Source organism: Somniosus microcephalus, chromosome 5 (genome assembly GCF_052327205.1).
Source record: "Somniosus microcephalus isolate GS21.2 chromosome 5, FLI_Smic_1.0, whole genome shotgun sequence".
In the NCBI taxonomy this organism is placed as follows: domain Eukaryota; kingdom Metazoa; phylum Chordata; class Chondrichthyes; order Squaliformes; family Somniosidae; genus Somniosus; species Somniosus microcephalus.
This window is the reverse complement of record NC_140991.1, coordinates 57572702-57592670: the sequence shown is the minus strand read 5'-3', so window position 1 is coordinate 57592670 and position 19969 is coordinate 57572702. Positions and strand designations below refer to the sequence as shown.

General features: G+C 41.3%; 1 protein-coding gene across 1 annotated transcript in view; it reads right to left on the bottom strand.

The window, feature by feature from the left end:
* The window catches only part of LOC147117052 (enhancer of polycomb homolog 1-like), a 245519-nt gene that overhangs the window by 155489 nt on the left and 70061 nt on the right, over positions 1-19969 (bottom strand). The window contains exon 2 of the mRNA XM_085987654.1: positions 13294-13428. Coding sequence (XP_085843780.1) covers positions 13294-13344 — 51 coding nt within the window. The 5' untranslated portion in view covers positions 13345-13428. The remainder of the gene's footprint in view (positions 1-13293; positions 13429-19969) is intronic.

Here is a 19969-nt window from a genome sequence, read left to right as displayed (position 1 = left end):
TAAAACGAAGACCTGACACTACATTTATGCACTAAATTGATACTCAATTTATATTTTAAATAGAAATTCACTACCAACATTAATGATGTACATTGTTATTTTGCAATGTCGTTGCCCCAGCTTACTGAAATAAATTAAGGAACTTAGACAATTATGTTCCACTACCGATAATAACCATTTGTTACAGTATGCAATATTTTACAAATTGATGGCCCGTAATTTCCAGTCAATGGCGATGCAACAACGATGGCCGCTGACCTCAAGAAAGCTACCCAGAGATCTTGATCTCCGAGGCGAAAACTTGGGTTTCTCGAAGTGTAATTGATTGTAGCACTGTCAATTTCCTAGCGCGATGCAGACATGACATCAAAGCTGTCCAGACAGCCAATCACATTGTGAGAATTTTCACAGACAACAAACCAAGAAATGAAAAGCACCGATTATCTGCCATTTTTAAAAAAATGTTGAGTGAAATGCACTTGGAGTTAAGGTAGAAGTTGAAATATCATGAATGAACTTTAAAAAAATTACTAGATTAAAACTTTTTAAAATCATAATGGAGAAATTTGACACTCCACAAATATAAAAATTAGTTTCTCAGGGCCAGAACAGTTGTTTAACAGTCAATACGCTGTTAAAACCCCAGTTGCATCTATTCCAACTGGGCTCAACATTTAATGGGGTATTTAACATGAAAAAGCTCAAGTTTATCAGTTCTACTGATTGGGGATCCATAGTGCAGTGCAGTGCAGCCTGTGTTGGAGCAGTGAATGACTGACCGCAACTTCAGGATTTCCACCTTTAGATGCACATGTGCTAAATCCTGAAGTTAGTCAGCTTCAGAGGGGTAATGATGGCGAACGCTGACAGTTCGCAGTCATTACCCACTGCAAATTCCAGGCCGATGGGTTTAAATAAAACAAAAAATGCTACCCAGTCAATAATTTACTGTAATTGTTTATGATTCCACAGCAGATATGGTATGGACCACTGCACCTACTAAGAACAACAAACCAATCGCAAACAGTAACTTCTGTCATATTATTGTGGAGTACAGAATTTGGGGTACTATTTACATTTTGGTACAACACTAATAGATTTTTAAAATATCGATAATAATGGCTTATCAATAGCCTCGCCAATAGTAATGAATTGCTGGTGAAAAATAACAAATGCTATTCAAACCAAGTTTGTCAGTTCTATATACCACACACTACTGCATCCTCTATATTGTGCTTCATACCACATGCGGTTAAGAAGGCAAGTGGTATGTTGGCCTGCGTAGCAAGGGTTTGAGTACAGGAACAAGGATGTCTTGCTGCAGTTGTACAGGGCCTTGGTGAGACCACATCTTGAGTATTGTGTGCAGTTTTGGTTACCTTATCTGAGGAAGGATGTTCTTGCCATGGAAGGAGTTCAGCGAAGATTCACCTGGCTGATACCTGGGATAGCAGGAATGACGTATGAGGAGAGATTGGGTAGATTGGGCTTGTACTCGCTGGAGTTTAGAAGAATGAGGGGGGATCTCATTGAAACTTATAAAATTCTGACAGGACTGGACAGACTAGATGCAGGATATTCCCGATGGTCGGGGAGTCCAGAACCAGGGGTCACAGTCTAAGGATAAGGGGTAGGCCATTTAGGACAGAAATGAGGAGGCATAGTGGTTAGCACTGTTGCCTCACAGCGCCAGAGACCCGGGTTCGAATCCGGCCTCGGGCGACTGTCTGTGTGGAGTTTGCACATTCTCCCCGTGTTTGCGTGGGTTTTCTCCGGGTGCTCCGGTTTCCTCCCACAGTCCAAAGATGTGCGGGTTAGGTTGATTGGCTATGATAAATTGACCCTTAGTGTTAGGGGGATTAAATACGTGGGGTTACAGGGATAGGGTGGGATATGTGTTGGTGTAGGGGTTATGGGGATCGGGTGGGATATGTGTCGGTGCAGGCTCGATGGGCCGAAATGGCCTCTATCTGCACTGTTGTGATTCTGTGATTCTGTGAATTTCTTCACCCAGAGAGAGTGGTGAACCTGTGGAATTCTCTACCACAGAAGGCAGTTGAGGCCAATACATTAAATATATTCAAGAAGGAGTTGGATATATTTCTTGAGGCTAAAGGGATCAAGGGGTATGGGGAGAAAGCAGGGACCGGGTACTGAATTTGGATGATCAGCCATGATCTCATTAAATGGCGGAGCAGGCTCGAGGGGCTGAATGGCCTACTCCTGCTCCTATCTTCTATGTTTTTATACCTAGATTACTTGTGTTCTGATCTTTCATGTTAGATGTAAAGTAGATATCTATCAAAAATGGAAAAGTCTGTTGTGGAATTGAGTAATAATGAACATCGGGAAGACATGATCAGGCTAGGTTGATACACAAGAAGTACACTGAATATTTATTTTCCATTTGTTCCAATGTTTCATATACAAGCTAATCTTATACAGCAGTGTTTGTTATCCAATAGCTATTCCACAATAGTTTGCATTTAAAGGTAAGTAAATAGTTTAAAGCTATTTTTAACAATGAGTTTACAATGCCACTGTCCTCAGTATATAAACATAGAAAACAGCAGGTTTTCGCATTTCATTGGTTGTAATACCCCAAGTGATTCATAGTTTACAATTAATTCTATTATTGTAGTCGAATTTTACATCTGAATTCTGATTTGCCGTTTTAAAATGAGGCAAATTATAATATCCTAATAATATATTGACCAATTGTAGATTGGGTATTCAGGTGTGCTTTGAACTATGGTGTTATAAAAACTTAATTTGTTAATTTCACTAATGAAACCAAAAACAGCCAAACTAAAGGCACAAAAACACATCAATATCCTCTACTTGTAAAATACACATGGTCAGTATTCAGAACACACAAGTTGTAAAAGATAGGAGAGGGGAGTGAAATAGATCCAAGGCTTTCTTTGTGAAATATTTTAGCTTTGATTAAGACACAATCTCATACAAAAAGTTTTGCAATCATGACTTTGAATTTACACCATCTTGTTTTTTCTACAGCACACTACATTTTAAAACAGAAGCTAGAAATTCTATTTTAATTATTCCAGCATTTATGATTTTTTTAATCTTATTTGTAAATCTTACTAAAACACTTTTTACCATCACTACAATATTTTGGGATCGACTCAATGTACATTAAATGTAATGGTAATGTGAATGCTATTATTAGAGCCAAATGATCTATCTAATGCAATCAATATTTCTAAATAACTAGATCCTTCACTACTCTGCAGACAATGTTCTATGACGGATGACAGATGTACTATAAACCTAAATAACAACAGAAAATGCTGGAAAAACTCAGCAGGCCAGGCAACATCCGTGGAGAGAGAAACAGAGTTAACGTTTCGACCTAAAACGTTAACTCTATTTCTCTCTCCACGGATGCTGCCTGGCCTGCTGAGTTTTTCCAGCGTTTTCTGTTGTTATTTCGGATTTCCAGCATCCGCAGTATTTTGCTATCGTACTATAAACCTATCCATTTACAGTAATTGATTTTCTCAAACAAATAGTATAATTGCTGCAAAACATTAATATATAAGAAAGAACTTGCACTTATAAAGAGCTGCATTTGGTCCTCAGGACATCCCAGTGTATTTCACAACCAATTAACTACCTTTTTAAGTGCAGACACAGCAGCCAATTTGCACACAGCAAGGTACCACAAACAGCAAATGAGATTAAGAGCCAGTTAATCCATTGTTGGTGCTGTTGATTGAAGGAGAAATGTTGGCCAGGAGAGAAATTCCCCTGCTCTACTTTGAATAGTTCCATGGGATCTTAGACATCTACTTATTCAAGTGGATATAAATCAGTTTAATATCTTATCTGAAAGAAGGCACCTACAACAATGCAGTACTCTCTCTGAAGTGTCTGCTAAAGTCCTGGATAAAATTAGATCACCATATCGCTGTATTTTACAGTATTGAGTCAACTATTGATGGCATGTTTTACTAGCACTAAGAACACAAAGCTTAAAATGAGAAAATTACCAAATGGCCAGCAAGCAGATTCTGTCATTTTATATATCTGGATGCCAAGAATGGCCTCCATACATTATCCAAGACCTCATCACTCAAAACCATCAGCAACAATCACCTTGCTACATCCAGTAATGTTTCATTTTGAAAGATTGAACAGTCTTTAACTAATAGGTGAAAGCATATTCAAGCGTTTACCATCCTATAATTGAGAAGTTGAATTTCTAATTTTGATTGAAATTTTCAAATGATTACATATTTTGTCATTAATTCAAATATTTTAAAACTAGCTTACACACTGGCTAATAACAACAGAAAATGCTGGAAAAACTCAGGTCAGGCAACATCCGTGGAGAGAAATTTGAGTTGACGTTTCAGGTTTGACCCTTCTACACACTGGCTGCTCCCTTTCCATTACTTAAAAAAAACTGCAGTTCGTGTGCTCTATTTTTGTTTTACAAGAATAATTCTTCACAGCATGGTCATCCAACTCCAGTAATTCTTAGTTGCTGTCTACACCCTTTCTATGCATTGGTGCCAAGGCTTAATAGTAATTATGTAAGGAAATTTATTCGAGCTCAAGGTCTAGAGGAGGACGGCATGGCTGTGAATAGTGGGGCACAGGGGGTGGAAGGGATGCACAATAGTCCAGAGTTGGAGGAACACAGAGTTCTTGGAGGATTGAAGTTATAGAGATAGGGATGGACAAAGCCATGGAGGAATTTGAACAGAATTTTAAAACGGAGGTGTTGGTGGACCAGGAGCCAATGTAGGTGAGCAAGCAAAGGGGCAATGGGTGAGTGGGACTTGGTGCAGGTTAGAATACAGACAGCAGAGCTTTGGAGGAGCTCAAGTTTGTGAAATGTAGATAGGAGGCTGGCCATGACAGCATTCCGTAGGGACCGCTCCCTCCGATACATCCTAGTCCACTCCTCTATCACCCCCAACAGCCCTTCCCCTTCGCCTGGCACCTTCCCGTGCAAGCGCAGGAGATGTAACACCTGCCCCTATACCTCCCCCCCCCCCTTCCCACTGTCCAGGGCCCCAAACACCCCTTCCAGGTGAAACAGCGATTTACTTGTACTTCTTGCAATCTAGTATACTGTATTCGCTGCTCACGATGTGGTCCCCTCTACATTGGGGAGACCAAACGCAGATTGGGTGACCGTTTTGCGGAACACCTTCGTTCAGTCCGTAAGGGTGACCCCAGCTTCCGGTCGCCTGTCATTTTAACTCACCGCTCCATTCCCACTCGGACCTCACCGTCCTTGGCCTCTTGCATTGTTCCACGGAAGCTCAACGTAAACTCGAGGAACAGCACCTCATCTTCCGATTAGGCACTTTACAGCCTTCCGGACTCAATATCGAGTTCAACAATTTCAGATCATAACCTCGGCCCCTATTACATTTTTACTTATATTTATTTTTCCACCCCTTTGTTTTGGGTCTTCCCTTCCCCCCCCCCCTCCTTTTTTTTCCCTCTCTCCCACATGGCAGCTGTCACTCATCCTGCCAGTACACTTCACACCTAATCGGAGCCGTCTTTTGTCTCCACTGTCCTATTACCATCTCGTCTGGTTTTGAATACCTCTTAATGTCTCTTCACTTCTCTTTTGTTCTATCGCAGCCCTGCCTTCGATCTATTTTATTTCCTTTCCAGTTTTGAAAAAGGGTTCACCCGAAACGTCGACTCTTAATTTCTCTCCACGGATGTTGCCTAGCCTGCTGAGTTTTTCCAGCATTTTCTGTTGTTATTTTGGAATGGTTTAGTCGGGGAGGTAATAAAAAGGATAGATGAGGGCTTCAGAAGTAAATAAACTGAAGCAGGACTGGAGACAAGCAATGTAACAGAGGTAAAAACAGTATTTGTGATAGGGAGGATATGGGATTGGAAGCTCAGCTCCAGGTCAAATAGGACATTGAGGTTGCAATGTCAGATTTCTGTTTTTTTTCCTCCAGTGCACGTTACACAGAATATACGGCACAGAAACAGGCCGTTTGGCCCAACCAGTCCATGCCAGCATTTATGCTCCACTTGAGCTTCCTCCCATCCTTCCTCAAACAGTAGTGTGATGCAAGCATTATTTTTTATGTTTTAAGGGAGAAATTGATTTTCTCCAGTAAAATTCACATTCAAGTCCTTTCCACTTGGATATTTGTAGGGCTATGATCTGAACCAAAGACAGAATTTTTGTTAAAAATTCTGTTTCCTGCATGCACTCATCTGAAATTCCCCCATTATCTTGCCCCACTTACTTAGCTAATCTCTTTTTAAGATGTTCTTTTATGTATAATGGATTGTTAATGTCAATTGTTGGCTGAAAGTGATAACAAATGAGCTGGTTGGAAAGTGACTTCTAATGGGGACCAATGAGCTTGTAAAAAAGCAACACTCTCAGCCAACCAACCAGCTAGCTAAAAGTGATTATTTCATATAATAACCTATCATTTTTAAGACAAATAATACATATTTTACTGTACCTACACAGTGCTTTCATTCAATCTGCAGCTGGGACCAACATTAGTAAATTTCACTGTCCAATTGACTGAAACTTCGTTCCCAGGCCCGGTGTTCCAGATAATGATCAGGAGACTGAAAATTATATTTTATCTGGTCGAATCATTGGAGCAACCAGGGAAAACATTGATTTATTTTTCAGGCCAAGATTTGGATGTGCAAAACAGTTAGATAGATAGCTCACTGGTGGCCAAGAGAAGGAAGCACACTAAAATGGGAACTCATCAGTGGCATCTCAGGAATTTAAAATCATCTGGATTAATAGCCGTTAAGAACAGATTTAAAGATAGACAGAGATGATAAAATATCCTGTGCAACATGTTGATTCTCAGCATCACAGGATCATGAAGTTAACTGTAGAATACAACTGATCAGAATTTTACATGTGGATTATAAAGTGGAGTTTTTGTTGATCTCTTTTGGTGATCAGGAGACATTTCAGAGATTTATCTTTTTGGATGTTTCCACCCCTCCCTACCTCTGTAATCTCCAGCCCCACAACCCTCCAAGATATCTGTGCTCCTCTAATTCTAGGCTCTTGAGCATCCTTGATTGCAATTGCTCCACCATTGGCCATGCCTTTAGCTGCCAAGGTCCCAAGCTTTGGAATTACCTCCCTAAACCTCTCCACCTCTCTTTCCTCCTTTAAGTTGCTTCTCAAAACCTACTTCTTTGACCAAGTTTGTGGTCATCTGCCCCAATATCTCCTTATATGGCTTGGTGTCAAATTTTGTTCTATAATCTTCCTGTGAAGCGCCTTAGTGCCTTTAACGTAGTAAAATGTCCCATGTAAATACAAGTTGTTGTGTGTCAGCCAGTGGCTCAGTTGGTAGCACCCTCGCCTCGGAGTCAGAAGGTTATGGGTTCACGTCCCACTCGAGACTTGAGCACAAAAATCTAGGCTGAGGGAGTGCTGCACTGTCGTAGGCACCGTCTTTCGGGTGAGACGTTAAACTGAGCCCCCCGTCTACTCTCTCAGGTGGACGTAAAAGATCCCATGGCATTATTTCAAAGAGGAGCAGGGGAGTTATCCCTGGTGTCCTGGCCAATATTTATCCCTCAATCAACATCACTAAAAACAGATTATCTGGCCATTATCACATTGCTGTATGTGGGAGTTTACGGTGCGCAAATTGGCTGCTGTGTTTCCTACATTACAACAGTGACTACACTTCAAAAAGTACTTCATTGGCTGTAAAGCGCTTTGGGACGTCCGGTGGTCGTGAAAGGCGCTATATAAATGCAAGTCTTTCTTTTTGATCAGGAGATGCAGTGAGTTGCAGAGAGCCCACAAGAGGTACGTGGTTTGTAGATGGAACAGGAAACCCAAATGTGGTTTTCTAGTCACATACTTTGTTCTTTATCACCGGTAGCAAAGTATATTTCCTTCTATTTAAATTGTACAAAGAGTTTGTTCATTCTTAATTCAGATAAAACAAGCTTAATTTAGATTGTGCTCAATGAAATCACTGTGTGCAATGTTATCAAAACACAACCCCTCTAACTATTCTTTTTCAGTACTCATTATACAGGCAATATATGATATTTAAATTTTATTAGTAGTTTTTCAGTAGATTGTCAAAGGGAAAGAAAAATCAGGTCCAATGTGCATGACATAATAAATATGTGATTGCAGCTTTTTAAACAGCCATAATTTCTAATTATCTGAAAACAAACTACAAATTCAAAGTAAAATTACGTCATTCTTCACATGCGAGCCTATACAGCAAGTATTAACAGGTTATTCAACTTGAGTGTATCACAGACAAGCCTGAACTTGTTCATGTCCAAATACTTGCACTTCCAGCACAATTACTAAATAGCAATAAAGGATTGGAAAGCTTGCTGTTTTTCTCCTTACAAAGTACCGGGACTTCTGAGGCCAACTGAAGTATCCCATTTATGCCCCAAAATGGCAATAATTTTCTTTAAGTTGTAGAGCAGACACAAGCGGAGTTACAGTAAGTAGCACATATCTGATGATTGATACGAGCAGGTGAATAATCACAAGAACCCAAAAGTAAAAAAGGGCATCCATTTTTGAGGATGCAAGAGGCAGCCAGGGATAGGAGATTTATTTTCCAAAATTGAATTATGATGGAGGTAAGTTACTGTAAAGAATATTTCCATGTCATTGGATCAGGCAAGTTGAATTGCACAAATGCATAGAATGTTTCAAGTAACTTAACTCCACTAGTGTCTGACTGGCTTCTGCCCCCTCTGCCTGCCTCCTTATTGCTGACATGTGGATTACGACTGATACTTTTCTTTGTTCTGGTTAGGTGCAAGTCCTGGTAGCTGTGCTGTCTGTGGGTTATCATTTTGTTCCTGCGAGATCTATATGGCTGACTGGAATTCCAAGTTTTGTAACTTTGTAGCTCTGCAACTGAAACTTCAGTCTGCTTGTGCCAGTGTCAATCTTTGGGGAAACATGCTTTGCATTCATGTCAACTTTATTTTGCTAACATTAGTAAATGGGAGAAATATCCTCATTGTGGAGACAGAACAGAAAGAACTTTTCTTTGCATCTGGGCCAAGATATTTCAGACCACGCTTGAAGAGGATACTGCCCAAAACAAAAATAATTTGATTATAAATATAATTAATTGCTTAAAATGTGGAATTTTGGTCATAAATAGTCTTAAGTAAATAATTAATCGTAACAGCTATATAAATTAATCAAATTACTTGAAAGTTCTGGAATCAAGAGGCTTCAATACCCAAACCACAATAGGTTAATTTGAAATGTGATTTCAATACCCAGTTGGCCCTATTTTATGCATGGTTTCCGCAGATCTTAAGATATAAACCCATATACAATTCTACTAATCATAACCAGTTGTGCTGTTACAAAAATGATTCTTTTTTGATGGGGACATTTCAGCAGCCATTAAAATAAACTGAACTGGCCCTGTTCATTAAATATAATTATTCATAAGGATGAGGAATTGCCAATATTTATTTTTAAATGCATATTACACACTTTCAATGAAATAGCAAACTTAATAAAAGAACTACTGGGTTATAAATGTCTTGTATGACTGAGGATGCAGTACACTTTCAGTACATGTAGAGGTCTCTAGTTCACTTTGTAAAGAAATACATTAATGACATGTTGTCAATGGCACAGTCAGCGTGCAGCAATGTAGACATTTGATTTTTCTGTGGGTGTGGGGGGGGGGGGGGGAGGGAGGAGGGAGAAATTATGGTATCTTGTGCAGAAATAATACAGCAATTTTATGTAGTACGTGTAACAGAACCCTGGCCTCTGCATCAATAAAGATTCCACTTGAGCCAAGCACTTAGTACTAACTCTAAAAGTTGCGTACAACAGCTAAACAAGTAATTTGGCTAATCTCACCAATACGGTTTCTATTTAAAAATAGAAAATGACTTCCTGCCGCACAATGAACCAGTCTATTAGAGAAACGCCACAGTGGAATATTAATCAGAATGCACCAATAAAGATCTCTCACGACCCTGGATTTGCTGATTCATCAATAATGTACAGGAAACTTTCGATTAACCGGCCACTAAATAACCAGAAATGTCGGTTAACCGGCAAAATTCAGGAGTCGGTTCAGATAACTTTTTTTTTACTTCTAGTTACTTTTTTTTTTAACTCATTTCTGGCTGTGCAAGCGTCTAACTGAAGCTGTTGCTAAGCTACAGAGACGCTTGCAAGCTGTGCTGATTCTTTTGAAGCTGTTGCTAAGCAACAGGGTTTGTTGCTAGATACGGAGCTCAGAAGCTCCGTATGTTTTAACTATAGCACTCGATTCTCCGGCAATGTTGATAGACCGGCACCAGCTCAGTCCCATCCGTGCCGGATACCAGAAAGTTTCCTGTAGATGTGGTTTAGACACCATACTGTGTGACAACAATTGATATTTAAATATGATCTATATATTATGCCATTTTATCTCACCTCTGGATGATCAAATCGATTAACAATAAATACAAACTTCTCAGCTCATCTACAGCGTCACCTCAAAGGCATATTTTATTCAGAAATTAGTTAGGTTAACAATTTCCCCCCCGACCACACTGAGGCCCAATCCCAAAGAAGGTACCCCATGAAATCCTATTGAACATGCATTCCTAGCTACACTATACAAAGCACTGGGGAAGCCCATGAATAAACGACTGAGTTCACAGTTTCACATTCACGGTTAAGGATTATTCATAGATATTAAAAGTAGAGTTCGAATAGATGGACATCACAAACCAGCTTGTATATTTACTGTATAAATATTTTAAATTTAGGAGCATGTTGGGGGATGAGGAAAGATGATCTATTCAATTCCAGAAGGTGAATTGTAGTTATTCACATATAAATGAACGGAGCTGGAAAAGGTTTTTTTATATACAAGGGTAAATTTTGGACTGTTCCATGCATAAAGCCACTGAAATGTCTAGGTTGTTTGTAAATGTCCAAAATCTACTGGGATTCTCTTGGGAGGAGAAGCATTTTTATTTTCAAAAGTTTACGATTGTGATCATTTTTCAGCTTTGCATGGCACGTTTATCTCAACTCTGCTAAAAGGCCAAATCTGTGTAATGTACAATATATTAAATACATTTTATTTTAAAGCAAGACCATTTATTCAAAATGGAGCTTGTATTGTTAGTATTCTAATTATTCACAAGTATTCTAATTATTCACAATTATAGTCAGTCAATTACTCTCATTGTTACCAGGAGCAAATGCCAAACAACTTTAAGTAGCTTCAACATCAGTCTAATCCACAGATGTACACTGCCGTACAGCAACGGGTGGCGGAAGCAGATTCAACAGTAACTTGCAAAAGGGAATTGGATAAATATTTGAAGGGAAAAAATACAGGGCTATGGGGAAAGAACAGGGAATTGGGACTCAAAAAACCTGCACAGGCGCGATGGACCAAATGGCCTCCTTCTGTGCTGTACGATTTTATGATAAGGAGGAAAGGATGAATGTAAAAGATGTCAATCACATTCTCCTATATCTCAGGACTGCCTGGTCAGGAAAACCTTTTAGGATATTGGTCCTCGAGAACCAAAGTGATTTTATTTGAGATCTCAAGGGAGATGTGATTCTCAATGATAGAGATTCATATCTGCTGTCCGTATAGCTTATATAATCGTGAAATTATAGTGCAGTGCAATTGGAGGGGAAAAAATGTTTAAAAAAAGGAATGACTGCAAAATTAAACTAGTGGGCATAAATACAAGATAGTAATAAATCCAATAGGTAATTCAGGAGCAACTTCTTTACCCAGAGTGGTTAGAATGTGGAACGTGCTACCACAAGGAGTAGTTGAGGCAAATAGCATAGATGCATTTAAGGGGAAGCTAGGTAAACACATGAGGGAGAAAGGAATAGGAGGTTATGCTGATAGGGTTAGATAGAGGGGTGGGAGGAGGCTCGTGTGGAGCATAAACACCGGCATGGACCAGTTGGGCTGAATGGCCTGTTTCTGTACATTTATGTAATTCTGACAGCAATTGTGGAGACATACCCAGGTGGCATTAGGTCAGGGCTTGGCTTAAAGTAAAAGCATAATGTGTTAAGGTCTCTTTCCCCGCCCCCCCACCCCCCTCCCTAAAATCTGCAATCCTCATTTTTTTTTTATTTTTAAAAAAGCTTCACTGAACCTTTTTTAAAATGCTCACGTTTCATAATTCTGCCATTTATGATATTGGCTAAACTGCCCACTTTGTCTACACAAATATGATAACGTACCTGTAAGAAATGTGATGTACAGGAAACTTTCGATTTACCGGCAACTAAATAACCGGAAATCTCGGTTAACCGGCAAAATTCAGGAGTAGGTTCAGGTAAGTTTTATTACTTGCCTTCCTCGATCTGTTGCTATGCAAGGGTGTGGCTGCAGCTGTTGCTAAGCTACAGAGACGCTTGGAACTTGTGGCCATTGCTCTGAACCTGTTGCTAAGCAACAGGGTTTGTTGCTTTATACGGAGCTCTCAGCTCCTATCTTTTACTATAGCTTTCGGTTATCCGGAATTTTTGATGAACCGGCACCACATCAGTCCCGTCGGTGCCAGATAAAAAAAAGTTTCCTGTACCTTGTCTGTACTTTCACAGTACACCAGTCATAGCTGTACACTACATCTCCTGCATAGTACATTTTTTAGGTTTGCTATTTCAGATCATATTCTACCGTGTGCTCCACTGATAAGCAATGCTGATGTTTGGATTAGGGTTTGATGATCTGGGTTTAATGTTCTAATCCCATTTAGGGACAGAACACTCACACATCAATGTGAGATAGTACAATTTTTCAGGCAACAAAGTAATGAAATGAGGCTCATTATACACCACATAATATAGCATTTTAAATCCACATATGAAGCACTGTATTTGGTTTACATTTAAAACATCATAGAAATCCTCTAGTAAGGCTAAAATGGGACCCTATGCTGCAATCATAGCATTGCCATTTTACCAAGCCAGTATACCCAATAATGTAATAACAGGTAATTATCTTGCAGCTTATATAAAACATACAATAAAACAATTCAAGTCAGATCATGGAGTATTAGTGAAAATCAAGTGTTAGAGAATTTGCATGTTAGAATGAAAATATTCAGCAACAGATGATTTTAATTTAAAAAAATCAGCAATGCATCACTTTAATATTAGCAAAGATTGAGGTGGATTTAATTTCACCACATTAGGGTGTCCACTGGTAGCCTTATGTAAAATCTTGCATGGCACACACAAACATTTCCATCACCTTGCATGTACTTAAACATTCTGTAAAAACTTACCAAGCAAGTATCCTTTAGTGGGATCATCAAGGCTTCGGTTAAAACGAACATGCAATATCCAGTCCATATTTACAAAAAAAGTTGGTATAGTTTCCTTCATGATGCCGGTCAATGGGTCGCAGTGGAAAGACAGACCTGCAAGTATAGTAACCCATTTCAGCAATACTTCTTTTTTGTATTGTGGTGTATAACTACAGAAATGTTAATTTCAACTATGTTCAGTTTCAAGCAAGCAAGCAGCAGGGTTTGCCTACATTTCTTAATTGTCAAACTTGTATATAACATGTACAGCTTAAACATCAGGTGGATAAATAATATGTAACAACTTCAGACCGTATCCAGTCATACAACTACTGCAATGCTAACTAGAAGTTACTTTAAAGGGCATTTTGTGTCAACTGGAATATAATCCATTATACCTCAATGATTACTCAAGCACGCACTTGCTGAACCCCTGGGTACTTAAGCAAAAAATAAATCATATACTGTATTAACTAGGATTTATTTTGAAGGTCACGGTTACCAATAGAAATCAACAACATTGCAATGTAGGAACAGAATTCAAATGTCACTTATTGTATGTGTTTTATATTCATATGATTGATTCAAATGTATTGATAGACAATTGCACTGGCCCGGATTTTGTTACAATAACGGCAAGGCTATCTGATTGAAGAGCTTCGCTGGTGCTTCCCCTGCTCACAGACGCCACAGATCCCCTGTAGAGGGCGCCGCACTGAAACAGACACCAGATTGGTAAAAATCTCCGCTGATAAGCCCACAGAAAGTCCGTGAGCAGTTGTACACCCTTCGCCGTGGAGAGCAAAATCTGGGCCAATGTAAAATGATGGCATTGTTTCACTTCAAGGAGTGATCTTCATCACAACATTTCCAAACAATTAAATTGCATATATTCACACACACAAAATTCCAAATATGATTTTTTTTTTGAAATTGGATGTATATCAGGTGGTTTATTTAGAAACATTTTATATTGGACCTCATGAAAAACACAACCAAAATTCAACACAGCAGAACAAAAACAACAAACAGGAAAACCATTTGTAATAAATATAGGGGGGAAAATTGGATCGCGCCCCCTTTGGGGCGCTAACTTCGCCGGGGCACTACCCTGAAATTCACTGGTAGTGCCCCAAGAGGGAGGCAGGGCGCTACTGGAAGCGTCCCGCTTCCCTCTTAGCGCCGCGATATTCACTTGCAGCGCCCCATGTGCTGCAGCGCAGCGGTGCTAACGGTTACCGCCACTGCTAACCTCCCGCTGAATTTCATGGGAGGCGTTGGCAGCGCCGCGCCCGGGCGCTAGTTGCTTTGCGCCCATTAGCACCCTCTTACAGTGCTAATAGGAGGCGCAAAGCAACCACATTTTTAGGCCATATAGTTTAGAGTCTAACCATTCTCAAATTTAAATCTCCTTCAGTGACGTAGTCCAAGTCCTTACTGGAAGTTTTAATAGTCTATCCAAATATAAATTTATTCTTCAAATGTCAAAGTGAGTGCTTGAAAAAGCAGAAAGTATTTATTTTTTAAATACTGTTCAGATACCCTTCTATATTTTCTTAACCAACGTTCCAGTTTGTGGATACCCAAATAAAGTGCCTTTAGTGGACATACAAATGGGATGTATGAATTATTCCTAGGATAGCTATGAAAAAAATAGTTGGTGCCTGAAAATTGATGAGGACAAGTTTTATTTACCGTTAAAGGTGCTGTTCAGAGAGAGTCAGAAAGTGTAGCATGTGATTTTGGTTGTTAGTTGAAATATATTTAAACCATTTTAAGTAGGATCCCATTTGGCATATAGAACAGTTAATCTCTCTGTTCTGTGGTTGGAAGGAACTCTGTACAGAGTCCAGAACTGATTTTTTTTTTTTTTAAATTTACATTTACTAACTTTAATTCTACACCGTTTCTTGGGACTACAAGAAGAATTTTTCCTGGCAACAGTGCCTTACAAAGAATGAACATTCAGTTACATTTTGACTGCTCTCCATTCAGCCGCCAGGGGGCGCTGGATAACATTTCGAATGCAAATTACACATAATTTATTTCCCCAACCTCACACTTTTAAACAAGAATGTTCCGATGTTTATAGGATTTGTTTGTCTAACTGCCAGAGATTTCTCTCGGCACAGTGAACTGTGCTCTTCTGCTAACTAACACAGCATTTAGCATGAACACACCTCTGCAGGCAAAATTAGCCTGCATTATAGGCTAAACCATAGAATGAAGTTAAAAAAAAAACATGCAACTTAAAAAGTATGTGAAATTCTCATTACTTCATCTTGTGAAAATCAACATTCCCTGAATCACTGCTGCACGCACACACACACAATTTTGTTTTGTGGTGCCTGTAGCTGCAATCCTTCACTTCCTCTGCATTTATTGCATCATTGTTATAACTTTTGCAGCATTAGCTTGGATTACTTCCACCAATTTTTATTCAGTTTCTCATACTAACAGGCTTGGAGCACATTCTCTGTTCTATATACACCGAGTCCTACATGGCAACCTCAAAAAAACGAGCAAAAGCTGACCAATAGTTTATAAGAGCTGACAACACAAAACAAGACCTAAATATAGGCCGATGACATGCGAAAACTGATTTCAGCACGAGTCAATGCTATTCTCAGTTACTCTTCCCTTTGGCTCCCCACTGTCCATTATACATCTGATTGAAAGGCATCAAATTAAAAAGGAAAAGACCACATATGTCCCTCACTCCACTATCTGCTGGTGGGATTCTAGCATTCCTGGAAAGAGAGCAGGAGATTTATTCCACCTCTCATTGGCCTGAGACTGGGTGGGGGTAGGGGTAAAGGGGGGCTCACCGACACACTGAACGGGAGCGTCATGGGGAAAGAAGCCTGGCTATGAGGGAAAAGCAGAGCACAAGCTGTTTGAATGGAATGGTTGTTCAATATATTTCCGTTTCCAATTATACTTATTTTTGTATACTGCAAGTTTACTCACCCGCAAGGCACGTCTAACTTTACCTCTAACAATTCAACTCTGCAGTAAGAAGAAGAAACACACACACACTGGCTGCCATTACTGCATAGGATCCCATTTCACTTCCAGGAGTTGGAACACCCAATTTAGGGAACCTCTGCCCCATTATGGGAACAGTAGCATAGTGGTAATGTCACTGGGCTAGTAATCCGGAGATCTGGACTAATCATCGAGAGACGCGTGTTCAAATCCCACCACGGCAGCTGGGGAATTTAAATTCAGTTAATTAAATAAATTTGGAATACAAAGTTAGCATCAGTAATGGTAACCATGAAACTATCGGATTGTCGTAAAAACCCATCTGGTTCACTAATGTCCTTTAGGAATGGAAATCTGCTGTCCTTACCTGGTCTGGCGTATGTGTGATTCCAGACCCACAGCAATATGGTTGACTCTTAACTGCCCGCTGAAATGGCCCAGCAAGTCACTCCATTTTAATTAACCGCTACAAAACAAAATAATAAGAATGAAACCAGACCACTCGGCACTGGCTATGGACACGGCAACGGTACACCCAGCCCAGTCAACCTTGCAAAGTCCTCCTCACCAACATTTGGGGACTTGTGCCAAAATTGGGAGAGCTGTCCCATAGACTAGTCAAGCAAAAGCCTGACTTAGTCATACTCACAGAATCATACCTTTCAGCCAATGTCCTGAACTCCTCCATCACCATCCCTGGGTATGTCCTGTCCCACCAGCAGGACAGACCCACCAGGGGTGGTGGCACAGTGGTATACAGTCAGGAAGGAGTGGCCCTGGGAGTCCTCAACATTGACTCCGGACCCCATGAAGTCTCATGGCTTCAGGTCAAGCATGGGCAAGGAAACCTCCTGCTGATTACCGCCCTCCCTCAGCTGATGAATCAGTACTCCTCCATGTTGAACACCACTTGGAAGAAGCACTGAGAGTAGCAAGGGCACAGAATGATGCTCTGGGTGAGGGACTTCAATGTCCATCACCAAGAGTGGCTCGGTAGCACCACTACTGACTGAGCCCTGAAGGACATAACTGCCAGTCTGGGCCTGCAACAGGTGGTGAGTGAACCAACACGAGGGAAAAATCTACTTGACCTCGTCCTCACCAATCTACCTGTCGCAGATGCATCTGTCCAAGACAGCATTGGCAGCAGTGACCACGGCAGTCATTGTGGAGACGAAGTCCCGTCTTCACGACGAGAACATCCTCCATCATGTTGTGTGGCACTACCACCATGCTAAATGGGATAGATTCAGAACAGATCTAGCAGCTCAAAACTGGGCAGCCATGAGGCACTGTGGGCCATCAGCAGCAGCAGAAGTGTATTCCACCACAATCTGTAACCTCATGGCCCAGCATATCCCTCATTCTACCATTACCACCAAGCCAGGGGACCAACCCTGGTTCAACGAGTATAGAAGAGCAGGCCAGGAGCAGCACCAGGCGTACCTAAAAATGAGGTGCCAACCTGGGGAAGCTGCAACACAGGACTACATGCATGCTAAACAGCAGAAGCAGCATGCTATAGACAGGGCTAAGCGATCCCACAATCAACGGATCAGATCAAAGCTCTGCAGTCCTGCCACATCCAGTCGCAAGTGGTGGTGGACCATTAAACAAACAACGGGAGGAGGAGGCTCCAAGAATATCCCCATCCTCAATGATGGCGGAGCCCAGCACGTGAGTGCAAAAGACAAGGCTGAAGCGTTTGCAACCAACTTCAGCCAGAAGTGCCGAGTGGATAATCCTTATCGGCCTACTCCCGCGGTCCCCACCATCACAGAAGCCAGTCTTCAACCAATTCGATTCGCTCCACGTAATATCAAGAAACGGCTGAGCACACTGGATACAGCAAAGGCTATGGGCCCCGACAACATCCCAGCTATTGTGCTGAAGACTTGTGCTCCAGAACTAGCCGCGCCTCTAGCCAAGCTGTTCCAGTACAGCTACAACACTGGCATCTATCCGCCAATTGGAAAACTGCCCAGGTAGATCCTGTCCACAAAAAACAGGACAAATCCAACCCGGCCAATTAACGCCCCATCAGTCTACTCTCAATCATCAGCAAAGTGATGGAAGGTGTCATCGACAGTGCTATCAAGCGGCACTTACTCACCAATAACCTGCTCACCAATGCCCAGTTTGGGTTTCGCCAAGACCACGCGGCTCCCGACCTCATTACAGCCTTGGTCCAAACATGGACAAAGGAGCTGAATTTCAGAGGTGAGGTGAGAGTGACATCAAGGCAGCATTTGACCGAGTCTGGCATCAAGGAGCCCTAGTAAAACTGAAGTCAATGGGAATCGGGGGGGAAAACGCTTCACTGGTTGGAGTCATACCTAGCACAAAGGAAGACGGTTGTGGTGGTTGAAGGTCAATCATCACAGCCCCAGGACATCGCTGCAGGAGTTCCTCAGGGCAGTGTCCTAGGCCCAACCATCTTCAGCTGCTTCATCAATGACCTTCCCTCTAACATATGGTCAGAAATGGGGATGTTCGCTGATGACTGCACAGTGTTCAACGCCATTCACAACTCCACAGATAATGAAGCAGTCCATGCCCACATGCAAAAAGACCTGAACGACGTTCAGGCTTGGGCTGATAAGTGGCAGGTAACATTCGCGCCACAGAAGTGCCAGGCAATGACTATCTCCAACAAGCGAGTCTAAACACCTCCCCTTGACATTCAATGGCATTATCATCGCCGAATCCCCCACTATCAACATCCTGGGGGGTCACCATTAACCAGAAACTTAACTGGACCAGCCACATAAATACTGTGGCAACAACAGCAGGTCAGAGGCAAAGTATTCTGTGATGTGGAGATGCCGGTGTTGGACTGGGGTGGACAAATGTAAGAAGTCACACAACACCAGGTTATAGTCCAACAGCTTTATTTGAAATCACAAGCTTTCGGAGCGCTGCTCCTTCATCAGGTGAAGTGGAGAGATGCATATAGGCACAGCTTATATAGTCAGAGAATACTGCCAGATGATTACAGGTAATCTTTCTGACTGCCCTTTATCACACCTCGGCAGAGAGATAATCATAGCAATCAAAGGTGTGAATGGTGTCCAAACAGGTCAGTCAGGAAAACATTACATCAAAGAACAATGAGGTGGGGTCACAAGGGGTCAAATGTTGCAGATGCTGGGGTCTGTATGAAAAACAAAAAACAAACCAAAAACTTTTTTTTGTTGCTGGAAATCACAGCAGGTCCGGCCGCATCTGTGCAGAGAGAACAAACCAACGACGACTCGAGTCTGGATGACTCTACGTCAGGTGGGGTTACATGTAGCGTGACATGAACCCAAGATCCCGGTTGAGGCCATCCTCATGAGTGCGGAACTTGGCTAATCAGTTTCTGCTCGACGATTTTGCGTTGTCGTGTGTCTCGAAGGCCGCCTTGGAGAATGCTTACCCAAAGATCGGAGGCTGAATGTCCTTGACTGCTGAAGTGTTCCCCGACTGGGAGGGAACACTCCTGCCTGGTGATTGTTGAGCGGTGTCCGTTCATCCGTTGTCGCAGTGTCTGCATGGTTTCGCCGATGTACCATGCTCCAGGGCATCCTTTCCTGCAGCGTATGAGGTAGACAACGTTGGCTGAGTCACATGAGTATGTACCATGTACCTGATGGGTGGTATCCTCACGTGTGATGATGGTATCTGT